The 24,908-nt window shown below is 41.6% G+C and overlaps 2 protein-coding genes across 2 annotated transcripts in view; both read left to right on the top strand.

The window, feature by feature from the left end:
- Positions 1 to 9,552, top strand: part of map3k5 (mitogen-activated protein kinase kinase kinase 5) — a 198,083-nt gene extending 188,531 nt beyond the window's left edge. Inside the window, exon 30 of the mRNA XM_061987193.2 lies at positions 8,237 to 9,552. Within this exon, the coding sequence (XP_061843177.2) occupies positions 8,237 to 8,297 (61 nt within the window). The 3' untranslated portion in view covers positions 8,298 to 9,552. The remainder of the gene's footprint in view (positions 1 to 8,236) is intronic.
- A 2,810-nt stretch (positions 9,553 to 12,362) lies between these two features.
- Positions 12,363 to 24,908, top strand: part of lrp11 (low density lipoprotein receptor-related protein 11) — a 32,301-nt gene continuing 19,755 nt past the window's right edge. The window contains exon 1 of the mRNA XM_061987194.2: positions 12,363 to 13,369. Coding sequence (XP_061843178.2) covers positions 12,814 to 13,369 — 556 coding nt within the window. The 5' untranslated portion in view covers positions 12,363 to 12,813. The remainder of the gene's footprint in view (positions 13,370 to 24,908) is intronic.

Raw genomic sequence — 24,908 nt, 5'->3', positions numbered from 1 at the left:
CTGACACCATTTGCCGCATAACTTGAAGGACGATCACCCTAAACCTGGATTTGAACCCACATCTTTTGGGTTGGGTGGGCACATCTCCAGTCATCATCCATGTGTGTCACAGTGGGGTCATTTGCCACAGGATTCCTTCAAACTAAGCACACCACTCATTACTAAAGCTAAAAATCCCACTTCTGACACCATTTCCTACATCAGTTGGGTTGTGCAGAACCGTCATCATTAGGATATGTCACAATGAGTCCCTTGTCGCAGCAGTCCCTCAAACTAAGCACACCACAAATTACACCACAGCTAAAGATCCCACTTCTGACACTATTTGCCACATAACTCGAAGGACTAGCACCCTGAACCTGGATTTGAACCCATATCTTTTGGGTTGTGCAGTCACATCTCCGGTCATCATCAGGGTGTGTCACAGTGAGGTCACTTGTCGGAGTAGTCCTTTAAACTAAGCGCACCACAAAATTACTCCACAGCTAAAGTACAACATCCCACTTCTGACACCATTTGCCGCATAACTTGAAGGATGATCACCCTGAACCTGGATTTGAACCCACATCTTTTGGGTTGGGTGGGCACATCTCCAGTCATCATCCATGTGTGTCACAGTGGGGTCATTCGCCACAGGATTCCTTCAAACTAAGCACACCACACATTACTAAAGCTAAAGATCCCACTTCTGACACCATTTCCTACATCAGTTGGGTTGTGCAGAACCGTCATCATTAGGATTTGTCACAATGAGTCCCTTGTCGCAGCAGTCCCTCAAACTAAGCACACCACAAATTACACCAGAATCAGAATCAAAATCAGCTTTATTGTCATTACGCAAGGTAACGAGATTGAGGCCATTCCATACAGTGCGATGTGTGCATGCTAGAAAAACAATGTGCAAATATATAGAAATATAAAAAATGTAGAAGTGCAATGAATATGGTGTGAAATGAATATATACATGAAAAAACAAAACAAAAACAGGGTGGTTGGTGGAATGGGTTATTGCACCGAAGAGAAGGCAGTTATGAGGGACAATGGGGCAGTCCGTTCAGGATGGTTATGGCCCTGGGGAAGAAGCTGTTCTTTAGCCTGTTTGTTTTGGTTTTAATGCACCTGTAGCGCTTCCCAGAGGGCAGCAGGTGGAACAGGTCAGAGCCAGGGTGGGTGCTGTCCTTGATGATGGCACTGGCTCTGTTGAGGCAGCGGGAGGTGTAGATGTCCGTCAGAGAGGGGAGAGGGCGGCCGATGATCTTCTGAGCCGTCTTGACCACTCTTTGCAGCCTCTCCCTGTCTGCTGCAGTGCAGCTGCCGTACCATACCGTAATACAGTAGGTCAGCAGGCTCTCGATGGACGAGCGGTTGAAGGTCAGCAGCAGGTCAGGCTTCAGGTTGTACTTCCCGAGGACTCTAAGGAAGTGTAGCCGCTGCTGAGCCTTCTTGATGATTGATGTGGTGTTGACTGTCCAGGAGAAGTCATTAGAGATGTGGACTCCAAGGTACCTGAAGGTGTGGACCCTCTCTACACGCTCGCCGTTGATGTAGAGGGGGGCAGGGTCGGTGCTGCTCCTCCTGAAGTCGACGATGATCTCTCTGGTCTTGCTGGTGTTGAGAGCGAGGTTGTTCTCCGAAGACCAGGCCGTCAGCTTCAGGACCTCCTCTCTGTAGGCAGCCTCGTCACCCTTGGAGATGAGCCCGACCACTGTGGTATCGTCGGCGAACTTGACGGTAAGGTTGTCACTGTGGGCCGGACTGCAGTCATGGGTGTAAAGGCAGTAGAGGAGGGGGCTCAGCACACAGCCCTGTGGGGAGCCGATGCTCAGCGTGCGGGAGGATGAGAGGTGCGGGCCAAGTCTCACATTCTGGGGTCGGTCCGTTAGGAAGTCCCTTATCCAGGCGTTTGTGAGAGGGGGGAGGCCAAGAGTGTCCAGTTTATTGCAGAGTCTGTCCGGGATTATTGTATTGAAGGCAGAGCTATAGTCCACAGAGAGCATCCGGACGTAGCTCTGCTGCTGCTCCAGGTGGTTCAGAGCAGAGTGGAGAGCAACAGCGATGGCGTCCTCTGTGGACCTGTTCGCCCGGTATGCGAACTGGTGGGGGTCGAAGTCTGGAGGGATATGGTCCTTGATGTGCTGGAGAACAAGTCGCTCGAAGCACTTCATGATTACCGGAGTGAGGGCCACTGGTCGGTAATCATTCAGGCTGGTGATGGGAGACTTCTTCGGCACCGGGATTATTGTAGATGACTTCAGGCAGGATGGGATGACTGCCTGAGCCAGGGAGAGGTTGAAGATCCTGGTGAGGGGGGGAGCGAGCTGGTGGGCGCACGTCCTGAGCACCTTTCCAGGTACTCCGTCTGGTCCGCTAGCCTTCCTGGGGTTCACAGCCAGGAGCACTCGTCTGACACTGTGCTCCTGTACAGTGAGTGGAGTGGCGCCGGAGCCCGGTGGGGGCGGGGGCAGGGCTGGAGCAGATGAGTGTCGCTGGGGGGTTTCGAAACGGGCAAAGAAACAGTTAAGCTCCTCTGCCAGTGTCGCACTCTGATCCGCAATTGTCATATTGCAGCCTCTGAAGTTCGTGATGTCATGAATGCCCCGCCACACCTCCCGTGAGTTTTTGCTGGACAGATGGGACTCTATGCACCTCCTGTGGTCCGCCTTTGCTTTTTTAATCCCTCTCTTCAGGTCGGCTCTAGCAACACTGTACAGTGCCCTGTCCCCTGACCTGAAGGCTGCGTCGCGGGCCCTGAAGAGTGTGCGGACCTGGCTGGTCATCCAGGGTTTCTTGTTGGGGTAAACCCGGATGGTTTTTTCCACAGTCACATTTCCGATGCAGAACTTTATGTAGTCCAGCACCGTTCCTGTGGCTGTCTCCAGCTCCTGTTGTTGGAAGAGGTCCCAGTCTGTGTGTTGGAAGCAGTCCTGAAGTTTGGGGAGTGCATCGTCAGGCCAGGTCATAACAGTCTTTGTGATAGGCCTGGCCTGGCGTCTGATGGGGGTGTAGGTAGGAGAGAGCAGGAGGGAAAGATGGTCTGACTGTCCAAGCTGGGGGAGGGGTGTAGCTCTGTACGCGTGCTTTATGTTGGTATACACGTGGTCCAGGGTGTTCTTGCCCCTTGTAGAACACTTCACGTGCTGGTAGAACTTAGGGAGTACAGTCTTCAGATTGGCCTTATTAAAATCCCCTGCTATGATATGAACACCGTCGGGGTGGGCCCGCTGCTGTTCGTTGACGGTGTTCAGCAGAAGAGAGAGCGCTGTGTTTACTTTGGCGTCCGGTGGAATATACACAGCCGTGATGATAACAACAGACAGCTCTCTCGGGAGAAAAAAAGGCCGACATCTAACAGACATGTACTCCACGTCCGGGCAACAGTGCTGTTCAGTGATTGTCCCGTTGTTGCACCAGTTCTCATGCACGTAGATACAGAGCCCCCCTCCTCTGCTCTTACCGGAGTCCTTAGTTCTGTCCCGGCGGAGCAGAGTGCGTCCGGCTAGCTGCATGCTAGCATCGGGTATTTCCGGGTGAAGCCAGGTTTCGGTGATAATCATAGCACAACAGTCCCGAACATAGCGGTTTCCAGCAAGTTGTAACTCCAGGTCGTCCATCTTCTGTACAAGGGATCTGGCATTAGAGAGGAACAGGCTCGGTAGAGGTGGCTTGTGGGGTTGTTTCCTAAGCCTGAGCAAGACGCCGAACCTGCGGCCACGCTTCTGCTTCCTCTCCCTCCTCCGTCTACGCCGTCTCCCAGACCCGACAACAAACCACGGAGAGCCCTGTGCTCTCGCTATGTCATCTGGGATGTTGTGCTCGTGGTGAAAGTCGCTCGAAACAGATATCTGGTGCGAGTTACCGATATCCAAGAGTGACTGGCGGGTGTACCGGGTGTTTGCAGTACAGGTGGTGCACAAAAGGAAAAAAAACATTAAGAAAAGAAGGAAGAAAGAGCACTGAAATGGAGAGCCGTAAGCCGCTGCGTCTGTGCGCGCCGCCATCTTGGGAGGAAAAAAAAAAAAAAAAAAAAAAAAAAAACAGCTAAAGATCCCACTTCTGACACTATTTGCCACATAACTCGAAGGACTAGCACCCTGAACCTGGATTTGAACCCACTACTATTGGGTTGGGTGGGCACATTTCCAGTCATCATCAGGGTGTGTCACAGTGAGGTCACTTGTCGGAGTAGTCCTTTAAACTAAGCGCACCACAAAATTACTCCACAGCTAAAGTTAAACATCCCACTTCTGACACCATTTGCCGCATAACTTGAAGGACTATCACCCTGAACCTGGATTTGAACCCACATCTTTTGGGTTGGGTGGGTACATCTCCAGTCATCATCAGGGTGTGTCACAGTGAGGTCACTTGTCGGAGTAGTCCTTTAAACTAAGCGCACCACAAAATTACTCCACAGCTAAAGTACAACATCCCACTTCTGACACCATTTGCCGCATAACTTGAAGGACGATCACCCTGAACCTGGATTTGAACCCACATCTTTTGGGTTGGGTGGGCACATCTCCAGTCATCATCTATGTGTGTCACAGTGGGGTCATTCGCCACAGGATTCCTTCAAACTAAGCACACCACACATTACTAAAGCTAAAGATCCCACTTCTGACACCATTTCCTACTTCAGTTGGGTTGTGCAGAACCGTCATCATTAGGATATGTCACAATGAGTCCCTTGTCGCAGCAGTCCCTCAAACTAAGCACACCACAAATTACACCACAGCTAAAGATCCCACTTCTGACACTATTTGCCACATAACTCGAAGGACTAGCACCCTGAACCTGGATTTGAACCCACATCTATTGGGTTGGGTGGGCACATTTCCAGTCAGCATCAGGGTGTGTCACAGTGAGGTCACTTGTCGGAGTAGTCCTTTAAACTAAGCGCACCACAAAATTACTCCACAGCTAAAGAACAACATCCCACTTCTGACACCATTTGCCGCATAACTTGAAGGACGATCACCCTGAACCTGGATTTGAACCCACATCTTTTGGGTTGGGTGGGCACATCTCCAGTCATCATCCATGTGTGTCACAGTGGGGTCATTCGCCACAGGATTCCTTCAAACTAGGCACACCACACATTACTAAAGCTAAAGATCCCACTTTTGACACCATTTCCTGCTTCAGTTGGGTTGTGCAGAACCGTCATCATTAGGATATGTCACAATGAGTCCCTTGTCGCAGCAGTCCCTCAAACTAAGCACACCACAAATTACACCACAGCTAAAGATCCCACTTCTGACACTATTTGCCACATAACTCGAAGGACTAGCACCCTGAACCTGGATTTGAACCCACATCTATTGGGTTGGGTGGGCACATTTCCAGTCATCATCAGGGTGTGTCACAGTGAAGTCACTTGTCGGAGTAGTCCTTTAAACTAAGCGCACCACAAAATTACTCCACAGCTAAAGTTAAACATCCCACTTCTGACACCATTTGCCGCATAACTTGGAGGGCTATCACCCTGAACCTGGATTTGAACCCACATCTTTTGGGTTGGGTGGGCACATCCCCAGTCATCATCCATGTGTGTCACAGTGGGGTCATTCGCCACAGGATTCCTTCAAACTAAGCACACCACTCATTACTAAAGCTAAAGATCCCACTTCTGACACCATTTCCTGCTTCAGTTGGGTTGTGCAGAACCGTCATCATTAGGATATGTCAGAATGAGTCCCTTGTTGCAGCAGTCCCTCAAACTAAGCACACCACAAATTACACCACAGCTAAAGATCCCACTTCTGACACTATTTGCCACATAACTCGAAGGACTAGCACCCTGAACCTGGATTTGAACCCACATCTTTTGGGTTGTGCAGTCACATCTCCGGTCATCATCAGGGTGTGTCACAGTGAGGTCACTTGTCGGAGTAGTCCTTTAAACTAAGCGCACCACAAAATTACTCCACAGCTAAAGTACAACATCCCACTTCTGACACCATTTGCCGCATAACTTGAAGGACGATCACCCTGAACCTGGATTTGAACCCACATCTTTTAGGTTGGGTGGGCACATCTCCAGTCATCATCCATGTGTGTCACAGTGGGGTCATTCGCCACAGGATTCCTTCAAACTAAGCACACCACACATTACTAAAGCTAAAGATCTCACTTCTGACACCATTTCCTACATCAGTTGGGTTGTGCAGAACCGTCATCATTAGGATATGTCACAATGAGTCCCTTCTCGCAGCAGTCCCTCAAACTAAGCACACCACAAATTACACCACAGCTAAAGATCCCACTTCTGACACTATTTGCCACATAACTCGAAGGACTAGCACCCTGAACCTGGATTTGAACCCACATCTTTTGGGTTGTGCAGTCACATCTCCGGTCATCATCAGGGTGTGTCACAGTGACGTCACTTGTCGGAGTAGTCCTTTAAATTAAGCGCACCACAAAATTACTCCACAGCTAAAGTACAACATCCCACTTCTGACACCATTTGCCGCATAACTTGAAGGACGATCACCCTGAACCTGGATTTGAACCCACATCTTTTGGGTTGGGTGGGCACATCTCCAGTCATCATCCATGTGTGTCACAGTGGGGTCATTCGCCACAGGATTCCTTCAAACTAAGCACACCACACATTACTAAAGCTAAAGATCTCACTTCTGACACCATTTCCTACATCAGTTGGGTTGTGCAGAACCGTCATCATTAGGATATGTCACAATGAGTCCCTTGTCGCAGCAGTCCCTCAAACTAAGCACACCACAAATTACACCACAGCTAAAGATCCCACTTCTGACACTATTTGCCACATAACTCGAAGGACTAGCACCCTGAACCTGGATTTGAACCCACTACTATTGGGTTGGGTGGGCACATTTCCAGTCATCATCAGGGTGTGTCACAGTGAGGTCACTTGTCGGAGTAGTCCTTTAAACTAAGCGCACCACAAAATTACTCCACAGCTAAAGTTAAACATCCCACTTCTGACACCATTTGCCGCATAACTTGAAGGACTATCACCCTGAACCTGGATTTGAACCCACATCTTTTGGGTTGGGTGGGCACATCTCCAATCATCATCAGGGTGTGTCACAGTGAGGTCACTTGTCGCAATAGTCCATCAATTGAAGCACACTACAAGTTACTCTCCAGCTAAAGATCGATTTGCCTCAAAACTTAAAGGAAAAGCACCTAAATCTGTTGGGTTGGAAAGTCACGACACCCCTTCACCGAACTAGTGCCCCCTTCAGGAAGTGGCCCACACATGTTCACCAATTGCACTCACTTATCAGGGCCTATTTCGTCCTAAAATTATTTCAAACTGGGTACTTCACTGATGGCCCATGGCTAAAAATTCCACCTCTGACTCCATTTGCCACAAGTCTAGAAGAAGAAAGGAAGCGCTCTTAATTGGATTTGACCAATTAGTTAATTGGGTTTCAAAGCCTATACATCATTCAAACAAAATCTAAACTTCTCCAATGCGATACAGTTATTGGTGTTGAAATTCGCTATATGGCCAAAAGTATTTGGCCACCTGCCTTGACTCACATATGAACTTGAAGTGCCATCCCATTCCTAACCCATAGGGTTCAATATGATGTCGGTCCACTTTTTTAAAGCTATTACAGCTTCAACTCTTCTGGGAAGGCTGTCCACAAGGTTGCGGAGTGTGTTTATAGGAAATTTCGATCATTCTTCCAAAAGCGCATTGGTGAGGTCACACACTGATGTTGGTCGAGAAGGCCTGGCTCTCAGTCTTCGTTCTAATTCATCCCAAAGGTGTTCTATCGGGTTCAGGTCAGGACTCTGTGCAGGCCAGTCAAGTTCATCCACACCAGACTCTTTATGAAATTCTCCAAAATGTTTTGATATCCTGGAGCATTCAAAGTTCCTTTCACTGGAACTAAGGGGCCAAGCCCAAATTCTGAAAAACAACCCCACACCATATTTCCTCCCCCACCAAATATCACACTCGGCACAATGCAGTCCGAAATGTACCGTTCTCCTGGCAACCTCCAAACCCAGACTCATCCATCAGAGCTCCTGAGTGCTGCCCATTTTTTCACAAATATTCGTGGAAACAGTCTCCATGCCTCAGTGCTTGATTTTATACACCTGTGGCCGGGCCAAGTGATTCGGACACCTGATTCTGACCATTTGGATGGGTGGCCAAATACTTTTGGCAATATAGTGGAGGTGTATCAATTCCTTTATCTCACAGTGTTCCTCATTGTGTTTGTGTCTCATGCAGAGGCGGAATCTTGTGCAAACTTTGGAAGGCCATCACAGATCACCGACACAAGCCCACCTGAGGCCTTAAGTGGGGACCCCCTCTCTTGAGAAGCCAGGACACCTCAGTATTCTCCTCAATAATACCTCAGTATTTATTAGAACAACCTGTGTTTGCAGCACGGCGACCGCTTTCCAGCCACGCTAACCTTTTTTTCCCCTTGGTCGTGTGGGGTGATGGTTTTTGAAAATGTCCCTTTGTCAAGTGCCACTATAGCGTCGACGCGCCTTATCGCCATCAATGACTTTTACCGGTAGCTTTCTTCGTTAACCCGTGAAATGTCGCACAGAACAATTGTTCCTGTCTTAACGTGCTGAAACGTTTACAATATCTAAAGACTGACTGTTTGTAGCCTGAGATACAAAATTACTACATGAAAATATTTCATTTTCATTCATAAATTTATTGACATCCTGTTTTTTTTATTTATTATTGAATTGCTATGAGAATCCGAAGGATGTCAATGCATGCCCTTTTGTTTTGTTTTTTAACATTACTGCAACTAATTTAAATTTCCTTTTTCACATTTCACAAACGTGTAAATATTGTGTATTATCTTCAAATTATATGAACTGCGTTGCGTACATGTACTTAATATTATTATACTTGTTGCAAATTTTCCATGTGGACTGGACGTCTATGCTTGTGTGCTATCGTTGAAGTTTCTAAGGTCATATCATAGGATAATACTAATTTACTACTTCACATTGTTTTCATCATGTTTACACTGATTGTTTTTCACTTTTATTAGTATGATTTAACCTGCTGTTTGTTGGAAGGAACATTTAAACATTTTTATACTTACAAGAGTTTATTTTAAACCACACTGTCAGAAAAAAACAGGAAAAATCAAGAAGCTGCGTGTCCATGTTGTTTCATATTTAAGATGATTCAAAAATGTGCACTGTATGTTATATTGTTAAAATAAAAGTTTTGATTATGAAAGAGTGAAAATGTAGAAATAAGAGTACTACACTTCCATTCGTGTACTAGACAGTATATTGTAGTAGGTACTCATATTCAAGGAAAAATCTACATAAACATGACTAAAGATTCTAACAAAAAGGTTTTGTTTAAATTTCCTTTTTGTATAATTTTTGGATTTTATTATTATAATATATTTAAAGAAATAATATAAAGTACTAATATACTAAATATAGTTGGATTGCATGTTCATAAGGGTTGCGCATTATTACAAAGAATCATGACAATAATAGCTAATGAATATAAATACTCTATTATTTTTCTCCAAGAGACTTATGTTTTTAAACTTGTTTTTATTTTTAGGTTGTCCAATGTCACAAATGATTATATATAGGATAATACTAATTTACTACTTTAGTAATTAGGGAAAAAAACAACGCAAACATGTCTGAACATTCCTCCAAAAATGTTTCATTCAAGAAAATTGCATTTCCTTTTTGATTGTATTAGTATTGTCATTTTTTTTAAATTGTTGTATAATATTATTATATATATTTTAAAAAATTGAATTTAAAACATAATGTATGTGATTCTTCATTTTGTTCTCAACAAAATAGTTTTGCATTGTTATCGATAATGACAATAATAACTAATGTACACGTAGGCTATACTGCAACTTCTTGAAATGTTTTAAAACATTTTTTAAATTTGGTTTTTAGATGTTTTAATGTGACACATCATCATAATATATGGGATAATGCTAATTTACTCATTTAGTAGTTAGGAAAAAAACAACATAAACATGACCAAACATTCTTCCCAAAAATGTAGATTATAAATTGAAATGTCCTTTTTTTTAATTGTTTTTGGATTTTAATTATTAGTAATAATATTTGTTTTAATAATGATATAATAATATTTATTTATTTAAATAAAAATGCATTTAAATAAATTTGTATTTTTTCACTTTGTTCATAACAAGTGCTTATTATTATTATTTTATTATAATGACGATAATATATACATTTACCGCAACTACTGTCACGGTCCAGGCGCATTCCAATGCGCATTCATCTGTGCGCACCTACAAGAGCGCACCTACAAGAGCGCACCTGCGCGCGCCACTCCGGCAGGAGCTGCGCCGGTGCACAGCAGCAATCAACACACCTAAAGCTGATGATGAGACTTGTCTTCATAAGCCAGCACAACCTGCTCTCCCGGGGCCAGAAAGTGGTCATCTGTTCCAGTACAGTAAGCCGACGAATCAAGCTCTATGCATTCTCTCTGTACGTTTCTTCCTCTCTGTGTTGATTGGTCTCGTGTCCCCTTGTTGTTTCTGGCAGCAAACCTTCATTCCCGCGTGACGAGCTGTGTGTCTCAACTCCCTGTGTTCCCCTCTGGTTCTCTGGCTGCCCCATTTGGATCTCGAGCCTGGACACGGACATTTGACGCCTCGCTATCGGCCCCGACTTCCTGCCTGTGCTCCCAGACCTACGAGCCTGCCTCGCCCCTATTGGACTTCCGCGCCTCTCGCTCAACACTACGGGTAACACACTACAGTTAATTCCCGCACATAGTCACACCACACACATTTTGTATTATTTACACACTCCATTCAATTGTGTATATATTCATTATAATAAATAAAGATGTCCGATAATATCGGCCTGCCGATATTATCGGCCGATAAATGCTTTAAAATGTAATATCGGAAAATATTGGTATCGTTTTTTTTATTATCGGTATCGGTTTTTTGGTTGTTTTTTTTTATTAAATCAACATAAAAAACACAAGATACACTTACAATTGGTGCACCAACCCAAAAAACATCCCTCCCCCATTTACACTCATTTACACTCATTCACACAAAAGGGTTGTTTCTTTCTGTTATTAATATTCTGGTTCCTACATTATATATCAATATATATCAATTCAGTCTGCAAGGGATACAGTCCGTAAGCACACATGATTGCGCGTGCTGCTGGTCCACTAATAGTACTAACCTTTAACAGTTAATTTTACTAATCACGTTTCATCAAACATATGTTAATGTTGTTGCCCTAGGGTAAACTGGGTATAACACATGGCACACTGACAAAGCTTAACCTATTGTTACTATAACAATCTACAAGGTTAAGGTAGGTTGCTTCTTGTTCTTCCCCTCCATTTTTCTGCATTCTTTCGTATCTCGAGTTATCATTACATATATGTATTATTGCATTTGAACAACTGTATTGTTGATAATAAAGGTAAAGTATTGGTATTGTTCATTGTCAATAGCGCTATTTCTATTGGTATTTGTATTGCTCCATTTGTAGTGTAATAATGCTCATTGTCATTTCTGTATTATTTTTTATTTTCGCTAACTGCTTATTTGCTATCACTTTTACCATCATATTTGTACATGTCGTATTTGTTGATGTTGCTCTATTGTTGTTGCTGTTGTTGTTGTTGTGTTTGCTGTTGTTGTTTTTGTCTCTCTGTCTAATCCCCCTCTTGTCCCCACAATTTCCCCCTCTGTCTTTTTTTTCTCTCTCTTTCTATCCCCTCCTGCTCCGGCCCGGCTGCACCAAATGATAATATAAATACATTTAATAAAGTCAAATACAAATAAGGCAACAAGAGAAGTATCCTACACTTCTCTTTTGTAAAGTAAATCTGAACAGCCGATATGGGCATCGACATCAACTATATGATTTGCCTGAGAAGCTGGACAGGACAAAAAAAAAACAGTTAATTTTACTCATTTTCATTATTAGTTTCTATGTAACTGTTTTTATATTGTTTTACTTTTTTTTTTTATTCAAGAAAATGTTTTTAATTTATTTATCTTATTTTATTTTATTGATTTTGTAAAAAAGGACCTTATCTTCACCATACCTGGTTGTCCAAATTAGGCATAATAATGTGTCAATTCCACGACTGTATATATCGGTATCGGTTGATATCGGTATCGGTTGAAAGAGTTGGACAATATCGTTATATCGGATATCGGCAAAAAGTCATTATCGGACATCCCTAATAATAAATAGAGCTAAAATGACGTCCCTCCTGTCTGTGCCGTCTCCTCCTCCTGTACACAAAACTTTTTTTTATTTTAGGCCACAAATCATAATATATAGAATAATACTAATTTACTACTTTATTAATAAGGGAAAACTAACAAACATAAATCAAATGTTATAATTTTTTCTTATTTTAATAACAAAAATGTGATAGTTTTTATGTTATATTTTGTCCGTAAGAAAGCAGGATTGCTTTGTTAATGCAGGCGATGGGTTTTTTAGATACTGTATTTTTCATTCTGAATTGGAACCATATAATGTTAATTCTTCAAGTGTATTCACGGTGATGACGATCAGTGAGTGTACCTAATATTGTGTCCTCCCTCTAACGGAGTGACGTCAGTCGTCTCCTCCATCCTCACCATGACAACAGCAGATTTTTAGCATCGTCACAGGATAACCACCTCCCTCCTTTTTAAATTAGGATTTAAACACAACTGCGTGTAGTTTTGTGTTTTTGTCCTAAATTGGCTGGGGATCATCCTGATGTGCCTCACAGCATCATCATCACCATTGGGACAATCAAGGAGTGTTTAGTGAGCAAACAAGATGGCGGCCGGGCAGCATCACCGCTCGCCGCTGTCTCTGCTGCTTCTTCTTTGCTTCCTTCCGCCCGGCCACACGCGAACGTCCGCCATATCGGACTTAAAGTCGAAAATATCCGGAGTGGAGGAGCTCCTGGAGGAGTTCCGCAAGCAGCTCCAGCAGGACCAAACGTACAGGCCGAGCGAGGTGGCCGACTCGTGTGTGAGCGACTTCGCCTCGGCCCGGGAGAGCATCATCCGAGCCAAGGCCTCCATTGAGCAGGGCGCCACCTTCCTGATGGCGCCGGACCGAGTGTACACCTGGCGGGACTGTGTTCACGCCTGCTGCTCCCAGCCTCACTGCACCGTGGCGGTGGTCCAGGAGGAGCCGAGGCAGCCCGGGGAGAGCCTCAACTGCTACCTGTTCAATTGTACCTACAGGAGCCAAAATGTCTGCTCCTTTGCACCGCAGCCGGGCTTCACCTCCCACAGCCGCCCGGCGAACGCCACGCTGGGGCAACTCGTGACGGATTCCCCCGGGGGCTTGGAGCGGAAGACTGGGGAGCTGGATGATACACAAGGTAGGACTCTTATTGTTTAAAAAAAAATTAAAGTCTTAACTATTAAAAAATAAAAGTAAAAATATTTTTTTTTAAATAAGTAAATTGTTTAAAAATAATAATACAATTGTTTAAAAATATGTTTATAGTCTTAACTATTTAAAAAAAAAAGTAATAATAAAAAAAGTATATTGTGACAAGCGGTAGAAAATGGCTGGATGGATGTTTAAAATTAATACAACTGTTTAAAAATAATAATAAAACAATATAAATAAAAAAAATCAACATGAATGAACAGATACAAAATATATATTTAGTAAGTAAGCACATTTTATTAATAAAGTGCTTTCCACAGATAAAATCATAGAACTATATTGCCAACAGTATTTGGCCACCCATCCAAATGCTCAGAATCAGGTGTCTTAATCACTTGGCCCCGGCCACAAGTGTACAAAGTAAAGTTAAAGTACCAATGATTGTCACACACACTAGGTGTGGTGAGATTATCCTCTGCATTTGACCCATCACCCTCACCCCCTGGGAGGTGAGGGGAGCAGTGAGCAGCAGCGGTGGCCGTGCCCGGGAATAATTTTTGGCGATTTAACCCCCAATTCCAACCCTTCATGCTGAGTGCCAAGCAGGGAGGTAATGGGTCCCATTTTTATAGTCTTTGGTATGACTCGGCCGGGGATTGAACTCACGACCTACCAATCTCAGGGCGGACACTCTAACCACGAGGCCACTGAGCACAGGTGGCATCCTATGACAGTTCCACGCTGGAAATCACTGAGCTCCTGAGAGCTGCCCATTCTTTCACAAATGTTTGTAGAAACAGTCTCCATGTCCAATAAGTTAATAAAATCAAGCACTTAGGCATGGAGACTGTTTCTACAAACATTTGTGAAAGAATGGGCCGCTCTCAGGAGCTCAGTGATTTCCAGCGGGGAACTGTCATAGGATGCCACCTGTGCAACAAATCCAGTTGTGAAATATCCTCGCTCCTAAATGTTCCAAAGTCAACTCTCTGCTTTAGTATAAGAAAATGGAAGCGTTTGGGAACAACAGCAACTCAGCCACCAAATGGTAGGCCACGTAAACTGACAGAGAGGGGTCAGCGGATGCTGAAGCGCATAGTGCAAAGACTTTCTGCACAGTCAGTTGCTACAGAGCTCCAAACTTCATGTGACCTTCCAATTAGCCCATGTACAGTACGCAGAGTGCTTCGTGGAATGGGTTTCCATAGCCGAGCAGCTGCATCTAAGCCATACATCACCAAGTCCAATGCAAAGCGTGGGATGCAGTGGTGTAAAGCACGTCGCCACTGGACTCTAGAGCAGTGGAGACGCGTTCTCTGGAGTGATCAATCACGCTTTTCCATCTGGCAATCTGATGGACGAGTCTGGGCTTGGAGGTTACCAGGAGAACGGTGCATTTCAGACTGCATTGTGCCGAGTGTGAAATTTGGTGGAGGAGGAATTATGGTGTTGGGTTGTTTTTCAGGAGTTGCGCTTGGCCCCTTAGTTCCAGTGAAAGGAACTTTGAATGCTCCAGGATACCAAACCATTTTGGACAATTCCATGCTCCCAACCTTGTGGGAACAGTTTCTTCTTCCAACATGACAGCAAGGTCTATAAAGAAATGGATGAGAGAGTCTGGTGTGGATGAACTTGACTGGTCTGCACAGAGTCTTGACCTGAACCCGATAGAACACCTTTGGGAGGAATTAGAACGGAGACTGAGAGCCAGGCCTTCACGGCCAACATCAGTGTGTGACCTCATTAATGCGCTTTTAGAAGAATGGTCGAAAATTCATTTAAACACACTCCGCAACCTTGTGGACAGCCTTCCCAGAAGAGTTGAAGATGTAATAGCTGCAAAAGGTGGACCGACATAATATTGAACCCTATGGGTTAGGAATGGTAGGGCACTTCAAGTTCATATGTGAGTCAAGGCAGGTGGCCAAATATTTTTGACAATATAGTGTAAGTGAAGTAAAACAACAATTCAATTAAAACAGGGGCAACATCATAAAAACAATATACAACATGGATTAAAATTGATAGTTAAAAGGTGCATTAACTAAAAGCTTTACTAAAAAGATAAGTCTTCAAATGTTGCTTAAAAGTGTCAACACAGTCAAGATCAGGGAGGGACTGGTGCAAATTGTTCCAGATTCTGGGAGCTGTAGCCTGGAATGCCAGGTCTCCACGGGTTTTAAAACTAGTTTTTGGGGATCTTTAGAAGACCCTGGCCTGAAGACCGGAGGCTGTGCCCTGGAGAGTAGGGGCATAGCAAGTCAGTGATGTACTGAGGGGCCCCACCACCCGGAATATCAGTACTAAAATATTTAAACATTTAAAAATAATAATGATAATGATTATTGAAAAATATACATTCAAATAAATAATACAAACAAATCAACACAATTAAAAAGAACAATCATGGCAATTTTAACATTATTGTAGTGACTATTTTTAACCCTGTAAATGTCTTTGGCTTTGATTAAGGGTGCCGGAAAAAAAAATCAATACACATTCAAATCGTAATTTTTCTCTTTTATTGTCACATGTACAACATGTGTACAGTGAAATTTAGAATAAAATAGGATATACAGTACTTTATTCATTCCACAATGGGGAAATTATATGGTTGCAGTGCAAATACAAAACATCCACACAAAATAAGGTTAAAAAACACATGAAAACAAGAGGAAACATCGAAGAAGCCATTTCGATATACAGCTGCAAAAGTAAGGCACAACAAAAAATTTAAAAAAATTGCAATTATTATGCATAAATAAACCGCAAAAATATAATTCCAACACATACACTGCGGTGGCCTCTGGCGCACACCATCATCTGTATTGTTTGGGGGAAGCAACCAACAGAGCTTTCTCCGTCCTAGGCTGCCCACTAGCTCTCGGCCAATGTCCAGTCCGCGCGGATGAGCGAGAATCCGTCTAGGAAGGACCGAAGTGTCCGTTACATCCTCATCCAGCCAGGGCTCCGTGAAGCTCGTCTACCTCGACGCGCAACGCTAGCTCCGCAAATTCCTCTGCATCTCCTCTGGTCGACATTTGACCCATCCTCTTTTGAGGAGCAGTGGGCAGCCATCGCTCCGTCAGCATGCATCAACAGCCAAGAGGAGCTTTTGTATCCTGGTTTTATTATCCCTTTTATACCAAATACTATACAGGAGTACCTCAACTTTCAAGCTTAAGTGGTTATGTGACATAACTCTTAACTCAAAACACTTGTATCTCAAATTAGTGTTGCCCATTGAAATTCCCCCCGGGCCCTCTCCCCAAGACAAAGCAGCACAATTTTAACATGTTACAGGTCTTTTAAAAAGAAAGACAGTAGTTTTATAAATAGGTATGTCCGATAATGGGTTTTTGCCGATATCCGATATTCCGATATTGTCCAACTCTTTAATTACCGATACCGATATCAACCGATATATACAGTCGTGGAATTAACACATTATTATGCCTAATTTCAACCAGGTATGGTGAAGATCAATCAATCAATCAATCAATGTTTATTTATATAGCCCTAAATCACAAGTGTCTCAAAGGGCTGCACAAGCCACAACGACATCCTCGGTACAGAGCCCACATAAGGGCAAGGAAAAACTCACCCCAGTGGGACGTCGATGTGAATGACTATGAGAAACCTTGGAGAGGACCGCATATGTGGGTAAACCCCCCCCCCCCCCCCCCCCCTCTAGGGGAGACCGAATGCAATGGATAAGATAAGGTACTTTAAAAAAAATAATAATAAAATAAAATAAGATAAATAAATTAAAAACATTTTCTTGAATAAAAAAGAAAGTAAAACAATATAAAAACAGTTACATTGAATCTAGTAATTAATGAAAATTAGTAAAATTAGCTGTTAAAGGTTAGTACTATTAATAATAATAATAATAACTGGGATTTGTATAGCGCTTTTCTAAGTACCCAAAGTCGCTTTACATGTAGAACCCATCATTCACACCTGGTGGTGGTAAGCTACTTTCATAGCCACAGCTGCCCTGGGGTAGACTGACGGAAGCGTGGCTGCAATTTGCGCCAACGGCCCCTCCGACCACCACCTATCATTCATCATTCAATTCACCGGTGTGAGTGGCACCGGGGGCAAAGGGTGAAGTGTCCCGCCCAAGGACACAACGGCAGCGGTTTTTGGATGGTAAGAGGCGGGGAGCGAACCTGCAACCCTCAGGTTTCTGGCACGGTTGCTCTACCCACTACGCCATGCCGCCCCTATTAGTGGACCAGCAGCACGCACAATCATGTGTGCTTACGGACTGTATCCCTTGCAGACTGTATTGATCTATATTGACATATAATGTAGGAACCAGAAATATTAATAACAGAAAGAAACAACCCTTTTGTGTGAATGAGTGTAAATGGGGGAGGAAGGTTTTTTGGGTTGGTGCACTAATTGTAAGTGTATCTTGTGTTTTTCATGTTGATTTAATAAAAAAATAAAAAATAAAAAAACGATACCGATAATAAAAAAAACGATACCGATCATTTCCGATATTACATTTTAACGCACTTATCGGCCGATAATATCGACAGGCCGATATTATCGGACATCTCTATTTATGAAGTAATGTAATAATAATATACACCATAGAGCAGCGGTTCTTAACCTTTTTGGAGATACCGAACCCCACCACTTTCAAATGCGCATTCACCGAACCCTTCTTTAGTGAAAAAATATTATTATATATATATTTTTTAAATTCAAGACAAAGTTATGTTTTTTTTCCTGGTGCACAAAATGAACCATGCATGAACATCACCTTGTTTCAAGAACAAAACCAACACAGTGCATGAACTTACATCAAATTACTGTCAGGTTCAAACACCGAACTATCTATTACACAAGACAAGAAGAAGGAATCAAGCCGAGACAGAGTTGAATTTTACTCATGAAGAGAGACGTATTGGGCTGTACACTCAGTTACAGTTCCCCCCTACGCTCTAAGGTACAGTCCCATGTGCTCCTCTATTTATTCGGGAGGTCCCTAGTTAACATCACTGAGGCTACTTCTGAAGGGAGGGGTAATGCAAGCAGCCCCAGTAGACACAATACGTGATTATTCAGGATGGAAATGTGCTGACACTCGTGATTTCGCCCTGTCTCTGTTTTATCTGCGTTGAGGTACTCGATGTCCGTCCTTGGCTGTCAGCAGGCAGACTCTGGAAACAAACTGCTGACGCAAGACAACTCGCACAGCACGGTTACAAGTTGTGCCTTTGCACGGATAGAAAAGTACAACTTCAGCACAATTGATGATAACTATAGCAACGGCCTTTAAGCATAAGAGTTGTGTGATAACTTATACATAATTATTCTAACATTTACACACCTGCAAATCAGATGGAAAATTAAAGGGAACATTGTTTGGGGGTATCCATAACACGGCGATAGGGAGAAGTTTTTATTTACACGATGAGTCGGGTGTGTCTTGACCTTCGCCGAACCCCTGAGACAGACTCACCGAACCCCTAGGGTTCGATCGAACCCAGGTTAAGAACCACTGCCATAGAGTGTACTTCTATATCTCCTTCCAGCTGCTTCTCTGTCAAATACACCATGAGCAGATTTTTCATATTTTCATGGATAAATGTCCACTACTTAGATATTGTTTTAACATTTTTGGCTGGCGATGGTGCAGACTAGCAGTGATACGCTCAAACTGCTTTTATTTATTTATTTCAATGTATATCAAACCTGTGCTTCGGTTAGAGCAGGGGCCGGGCAAACTTTTTGGCAAAGGGGCCACATTGGCTTTTGAAATTGGACAGACGGGTCGAGCGAGCACATGATGCATTTCAAAGCATATCACATCTGTTGGAACTAAGGCTGCAGCTAACGATTATTTTTCTATCGATTAATCTATAGATTATTTTTTTCGATTAATCGGTTAATCTATAGATTATTTTTTTCGATTAATCTACAGATTATTTTTCCTTTTACCGATTATTTTTTTTTAATTTAAAATGAAGATGAAAAAATAAATGTAGGCCAGTTTTTTCAAAAGGCATGGCTTTTATTTACAAAAAAAAAAAGTATGGCCACTCAGTCAACATTGACAACAACATGACAAAATATTCTGTAACAATGTAAACATTTAACAAAATTAAAAGTAGCTTATTTGCTTTTAATGTGCAAATATAAAAGTAAACATCCAGTGCAAATCTTAATATTCTGCAATAGTATAAGCATTTCAAAAGTAAAAGTATTGCTTATTTTGCTTTAAAATGTGCAAAAATAAAGATAAACATCCAATTCAAAAAAGTGCAAAACGGAAATATTCTGTAACAACAGTGTAAACATTTCAACAAAAGTAAAAGTATTGCTTATTTGCTAAAATGTGCAAAAATAAAGATAAACATCCAATACAAAAAAGTGCAAAACGAAATATTCTGTAACAACAGTGTAAACATTTCAACAAAAGTCAAACTTTTGCTTATTTTGCTTAATAACACAACAATGATAGTATGATTAAAGTGAAAGTTAATTGTTCGTTTGTACATAGTATACGTAATTGTTAATGTTGTAAAAGGTATTTGCACAACTAATTAACGTTAGCGTTAAAGAGGAGCGCGTCTTTGTAAACACTGAACAGGCACGCCAAACGCTCCTCTCAGAGCGAAACGGTGCTTTAGTTTATGAATTTACAACGCAGATACAAATGACACATTCATGTTTTTGTGTAATGATGACAACGTATACTCACGCGGACGATTGACTAGTTGATGGTGATGGCAAGAACGCTGCCGTTGTGCTGCTATGATAGGCCATTTCCGCTCGACACAGTGTGCATACAACAACATTATTAGCAGAGGTGGGTAGAGTAGCCAGAAATTGTACTCAAGTAAGAGTATTGTTACTTTAGAGATTTATTACTCAAGTAAAAGTAAGGAGTAGTCACCCAAATATTTACTTGAGTAAAAGTAAAAAAGTATGTTGTGAAAAAACTACTCAAGTACTGAGTAACATACACACACATATCATATATATATATATATATATATATATATATATATATATATATATATATATATATATATATATGTGTGTATATATATATATATGTGTGTATATATATACACACACACACACACACACACACACACATATATATATATATATATATATATATATATATATACATACATTGATATATACAGTATATAATTTATATTTATTTATTTTGCCGTTTTTGTTTACATGTTAAAGGTGTTTTAATAATTATACATGCATGTTTAACATATAGATTCCTTTCTTTCATGAAGACAAGAATATAAGTTGGTGTATTACCTGATTCTGATGACTTGCATTGATTGTAATCAGGAAGCAGTGCTGGTAACGTCCACGTTTTCAAATGGAGGAGAAAAAAAGTTCCTCCTTTCTGTCTAATACCACATGAAAGTGGTTGTTATTTGGCATCTTATTTGTCCACCTTCCATATTCGTTTTTATACCCTTTACAAGAAATACATTGGCGGCAAACTCCGTAGCTTGCTAGCTTGTTTGCGCTGGCTTTCGGAGACTCTTATTTTGAAAGCGCAGGCGCGATGGAGCGGGACTTTTATTGTGAAGACAGGAACTGTGCAGTCAGTCTTTACGGTTGAAATAAAAAAAAGGGTATTTTTTGTTTCACACTTTTGATTGATTGATTGGAACTTTTATTAGTAGATTGCACAGTACAGTACATATTCCGTACAATTGACCACTAAATGGTAACACCCGAAGTTAGCTCGGAGCCAGTCAGGTCATGTGACCCCTGGCTCTGTTTGATTGGTCCAACGTCACCAGTGACTGCATCTGATTGGTGGAACGAAGTGAAACGTCACCAGTAAGGCAGGCACTTTGAAGGTCTGTCTGACAGACCAAAACAAACAAAGCGTGCATTAACAGATCGATAAAAATTAGTAGCGAGTAGCGAGCTGAATGTAGATAAAAGTAGCGGAGTAAAAGTAGCGTTTCTTCTTAGGCCGTTTATTGAAATACTCCCACACTTTTGACGACTTTTGGCGTGCTTTTTTCCCCTCGCTCGCACCGCTCGCATCGTCTGCTTTGCGCTCCGCCATGACGGTAGTGTGACGTAAATATGCGACGCGTCGACGAACAAAAACGTCCTCGACGTATTTACGTAACCGATGACGTCGACTACGTCGACGCGTCGTTTCAGCCCTAGTTGGAACTAAGAGTAGGCTTATCAAAGGTGGGCTATTTTAATCATAAATTATCTACTTTTAACAATATCATATAGCATCAAAGGAACATATAATGGTATTCAAAGTTTCAAACTTATATGCTCTTTAAGTTGTTGATCACCATCTGTTGCCAGTGCGTCGAAGTCTAGTATCCGTTTTGTTGTGGCAATTCTCAAAACAGAACGTTGCTCAATTCTGTTTTAATATTTGGCGGGGCTGCGGGCCATAGTTTGCCCACCCCTGGGTTAGAGGAATACATTCCCTCCTTTTTGGCACAACAAGAATGCCTTTTAAATGTGGCCTTCATTCTGCTACAAGGAGATAAACACAATAAATACATCCTGTGTTTTTATCTACACACTCACACACATATAACATTGTCGATGTCAGGGAGTACCGGTCTGTGGGGAGAGCGACGGAGAAAAATGTGCACACAAGTTAAATTAAGTTTCACTTTCAGTTTTACGTCATACTAAAGGCCGGGTGACGAAGGTAGCCATCTTTAGAGAGAGACTGTTTTGACCTGATTGCTTGCGCTATCTCCAGGCCTGGTATCTCTGTTGTTTGCACTTACTCATGTTTTGTAGTAAAAAAATGTTCAACTTTAGTTCTAGTCACCCCTTTTCATTTTAAACAGCCTTAGAATAAAATGATCTGGGATGACTCTGCCCTCCAAAATTGGGAGAATCCTAATACTTCACATTTACTTTCTTCCTTCCCATAGTTGTAAAACAAAGTTAAGTCCGTCTTTAGGTACAAGCTAATGCTAGCTAGTTAGATCGGATGTTTTTGTTCCAGGGGTGTCAAACGTACGGCCCGAGGGCCGGATCAGGCCCGCGAACAGGTTTTATCCGGCCCGCGGGATGAGTTTGCTAAGTATAAAAATTAATCGGAAATGTTTGAATGAACGAAACAGCTGTTCTAAATGTGTCCACTGGATGTCGCAATAGCAATTATTTGTATCTTTGTAGATGATGCTACATATGTACAAAATAAACCACATGATGTTAGTACATCAGTCGAGGAAAATTATCAAACTACATAAGTTACATACTGTAATTTGATTTTGATATTTTTTTTATTTTGATGGATTGAAAGTTAACACCAATGAGTTGACTGATGAACATTATCACACAATTAATTCAGAAAAAAACCCACAAAGTATATGTGTACAGCTCCACTAATGGACATTGGAGTGTTACTTTCAAAGGCAAAATTAAAGTATTGCTAGAAACATAATTTTATATGGGACTTTATTGTATTATATGTATAGTACATGTTCCAAAAAGAAAAAAGCATAAAACACAGTATATTTAAATATACTAAATGTAAAAAAGGGAATAAATATTCAAAATAATCTAGTTTGGTTACGCCATCATGAGCGCAACACAAGGTTGTAAAATAAGATGTCAAAAGTGAACTGAAATCAAATACACACAGCTTAAAGATTGATCAATGCCTATTTAAATTAAGTAATACATAAATATGATGATTTATCAAGATATAAAAGAAATATACCTGAACAGAACGCTCATGATGATTACACCAAAAAGCAACGCTATGATTTGCGTTTTTCCAAGTTTTTGGGGCATGTTTATGCTATTTCCAAGCGTCTCCTTTTTATTATAGTTGATTTTAAATGGTCAAACTAATGCATATTATATATGCATGCCCTAGTAAACAAAAAAAAAGTCATTTTTATTTTGATTGTTACATTTTGAAGTACATTTGTGCAGGTGGGTGCGAATGTACCCATTACCAGAGCTGTATACATATATACTATTAACCACAATAGGTAATTGTAAAAAAAACAAAAACAAAAACAACAACATTATGATTTGTACAATTTCAGAATGTGCTTGTTCTTTTTTTTTAAACAAAGAAAACAATCTGAAGTTGTATTTATTTTTAAGTTATCGTGCCGTGATTTTACCAGTCCAGCCCACTTGGGAGTAGATTTTTCTCCATGTGGCCCCCGATCTAAAATGAGTTTGACACCCCGGTTTTAGTCGGATCTTACGGGGTTCACTGTGTCATTTACTACGCCAACTAATAGCGAGGATGCTTGTAGCTCAAATGTTTGCGTCCAACTCAAAGCATAACATTTAGCCGAGAGACAGCGCTCATCTCAAAACACTCTAAAGTTGAGGTACTATTTTGTTGTGAGAATCGGTATGAATCAAAAATCGATTCTGAATGTAATTGTCACCCAAAAAAATCGGAATTGAATTGTGAGTTGTTGTAAGATTCACATCCCTATTGATTGTACATTAATATCACATTATATTCCATCCCAACACATTCATTTGTTTACTTACTTGCAAAACCAGTTGTCTTTCCCTGGTATGTTTACTCTTGCATGCAGTTATATAATGGCAACCATGAATGATGTATTTTAAGTGAATGGTGCCTTACACTATATTTATCATTACTGGTTGTAGTTTCAAATGACTATAGGAAAAAATTATGTACATCATAGAGGATATGTTTTTTTATTGGCAGGTAAAAAAAACACGCTCGGAATGTTTTGAACTCCTGTTTACATGCTGGAAGCAACATTAATAGGGTTTGTTGTGGGAACCAGAACAGAATGGTAGCAATACGTGTTAAGTAGCAATAATAACAAAGTGTTTTTAAGAATAAAAAGTTTAAATAGTTTCTTCTCACACATTTTAGTGACAGCCAAGTGTATATTTATAATTGTAATTACTGCCACATATTTGCAAAGTTTTATTGTTTGTCTTTGGTGGCTGGAAAGTCTTCCATATACAGTGTGGAACCTCCATCTACAAACTTAATAGGTTCTTGAACAGGGTTTGTAAATCGTAAAGTTTGTATAGTCAAGCAAATGTCTCCATAAGCAACAATGTAAATATGAATAATATCAAACAAACATAACAACGGGGTGATGAATCAACTACAGTATCCATCTAATAAGCCAAAAACAACAACAACGGCAAGCTAAACTGTAATCTGTGTGCGCTGCTTGGCCAAGCCGCGCACACACATACAGAAGTCCCTTCGGTGCCCTCACAAACGGTCAGAAGTCACAAAAGTACTTATCTTTAACAACCATAATGCTACGATCCTAAACTAAACATTTAAAAAAAAAGAAGGAAAATCCACTTTCAAAAGAAAGAGCACACTGACGAGAGGAGAGAGAGAAAAGAGCAGAGAGAGGGGGAGAAGGAAAGGGGTGGGAGGGAGGAACCATGTGTGTGTGTGCGCTTTGAACAAGAGGTAGATGTGATACAAGTCCGCTTTGGCATCTTTTTCCAGAAAAGTCCATTCTCATCACATTTAAAAACTTGCTGTAGTAAAA

This window comes from Nerophis lumbriciformis, linkage group LG26, assembly GCF_033978685.3.
Source record: "Nerophis lumbriciformis linkage group LG26, RoL_Nlum_v2.1, whole genome shotgun sequence".
NCBI lineage: Eukaryota > Metazoa > Chordata > Actinopteri > Syngnathiformes > Syngnathidae > Nerophis > Nerophis lumbriciformis.
The sequence above is the reverse complement of the archived record's forward strand: the minus strand, read 5'-3'. Positions and strand labels throughout refer to the sequence as shown.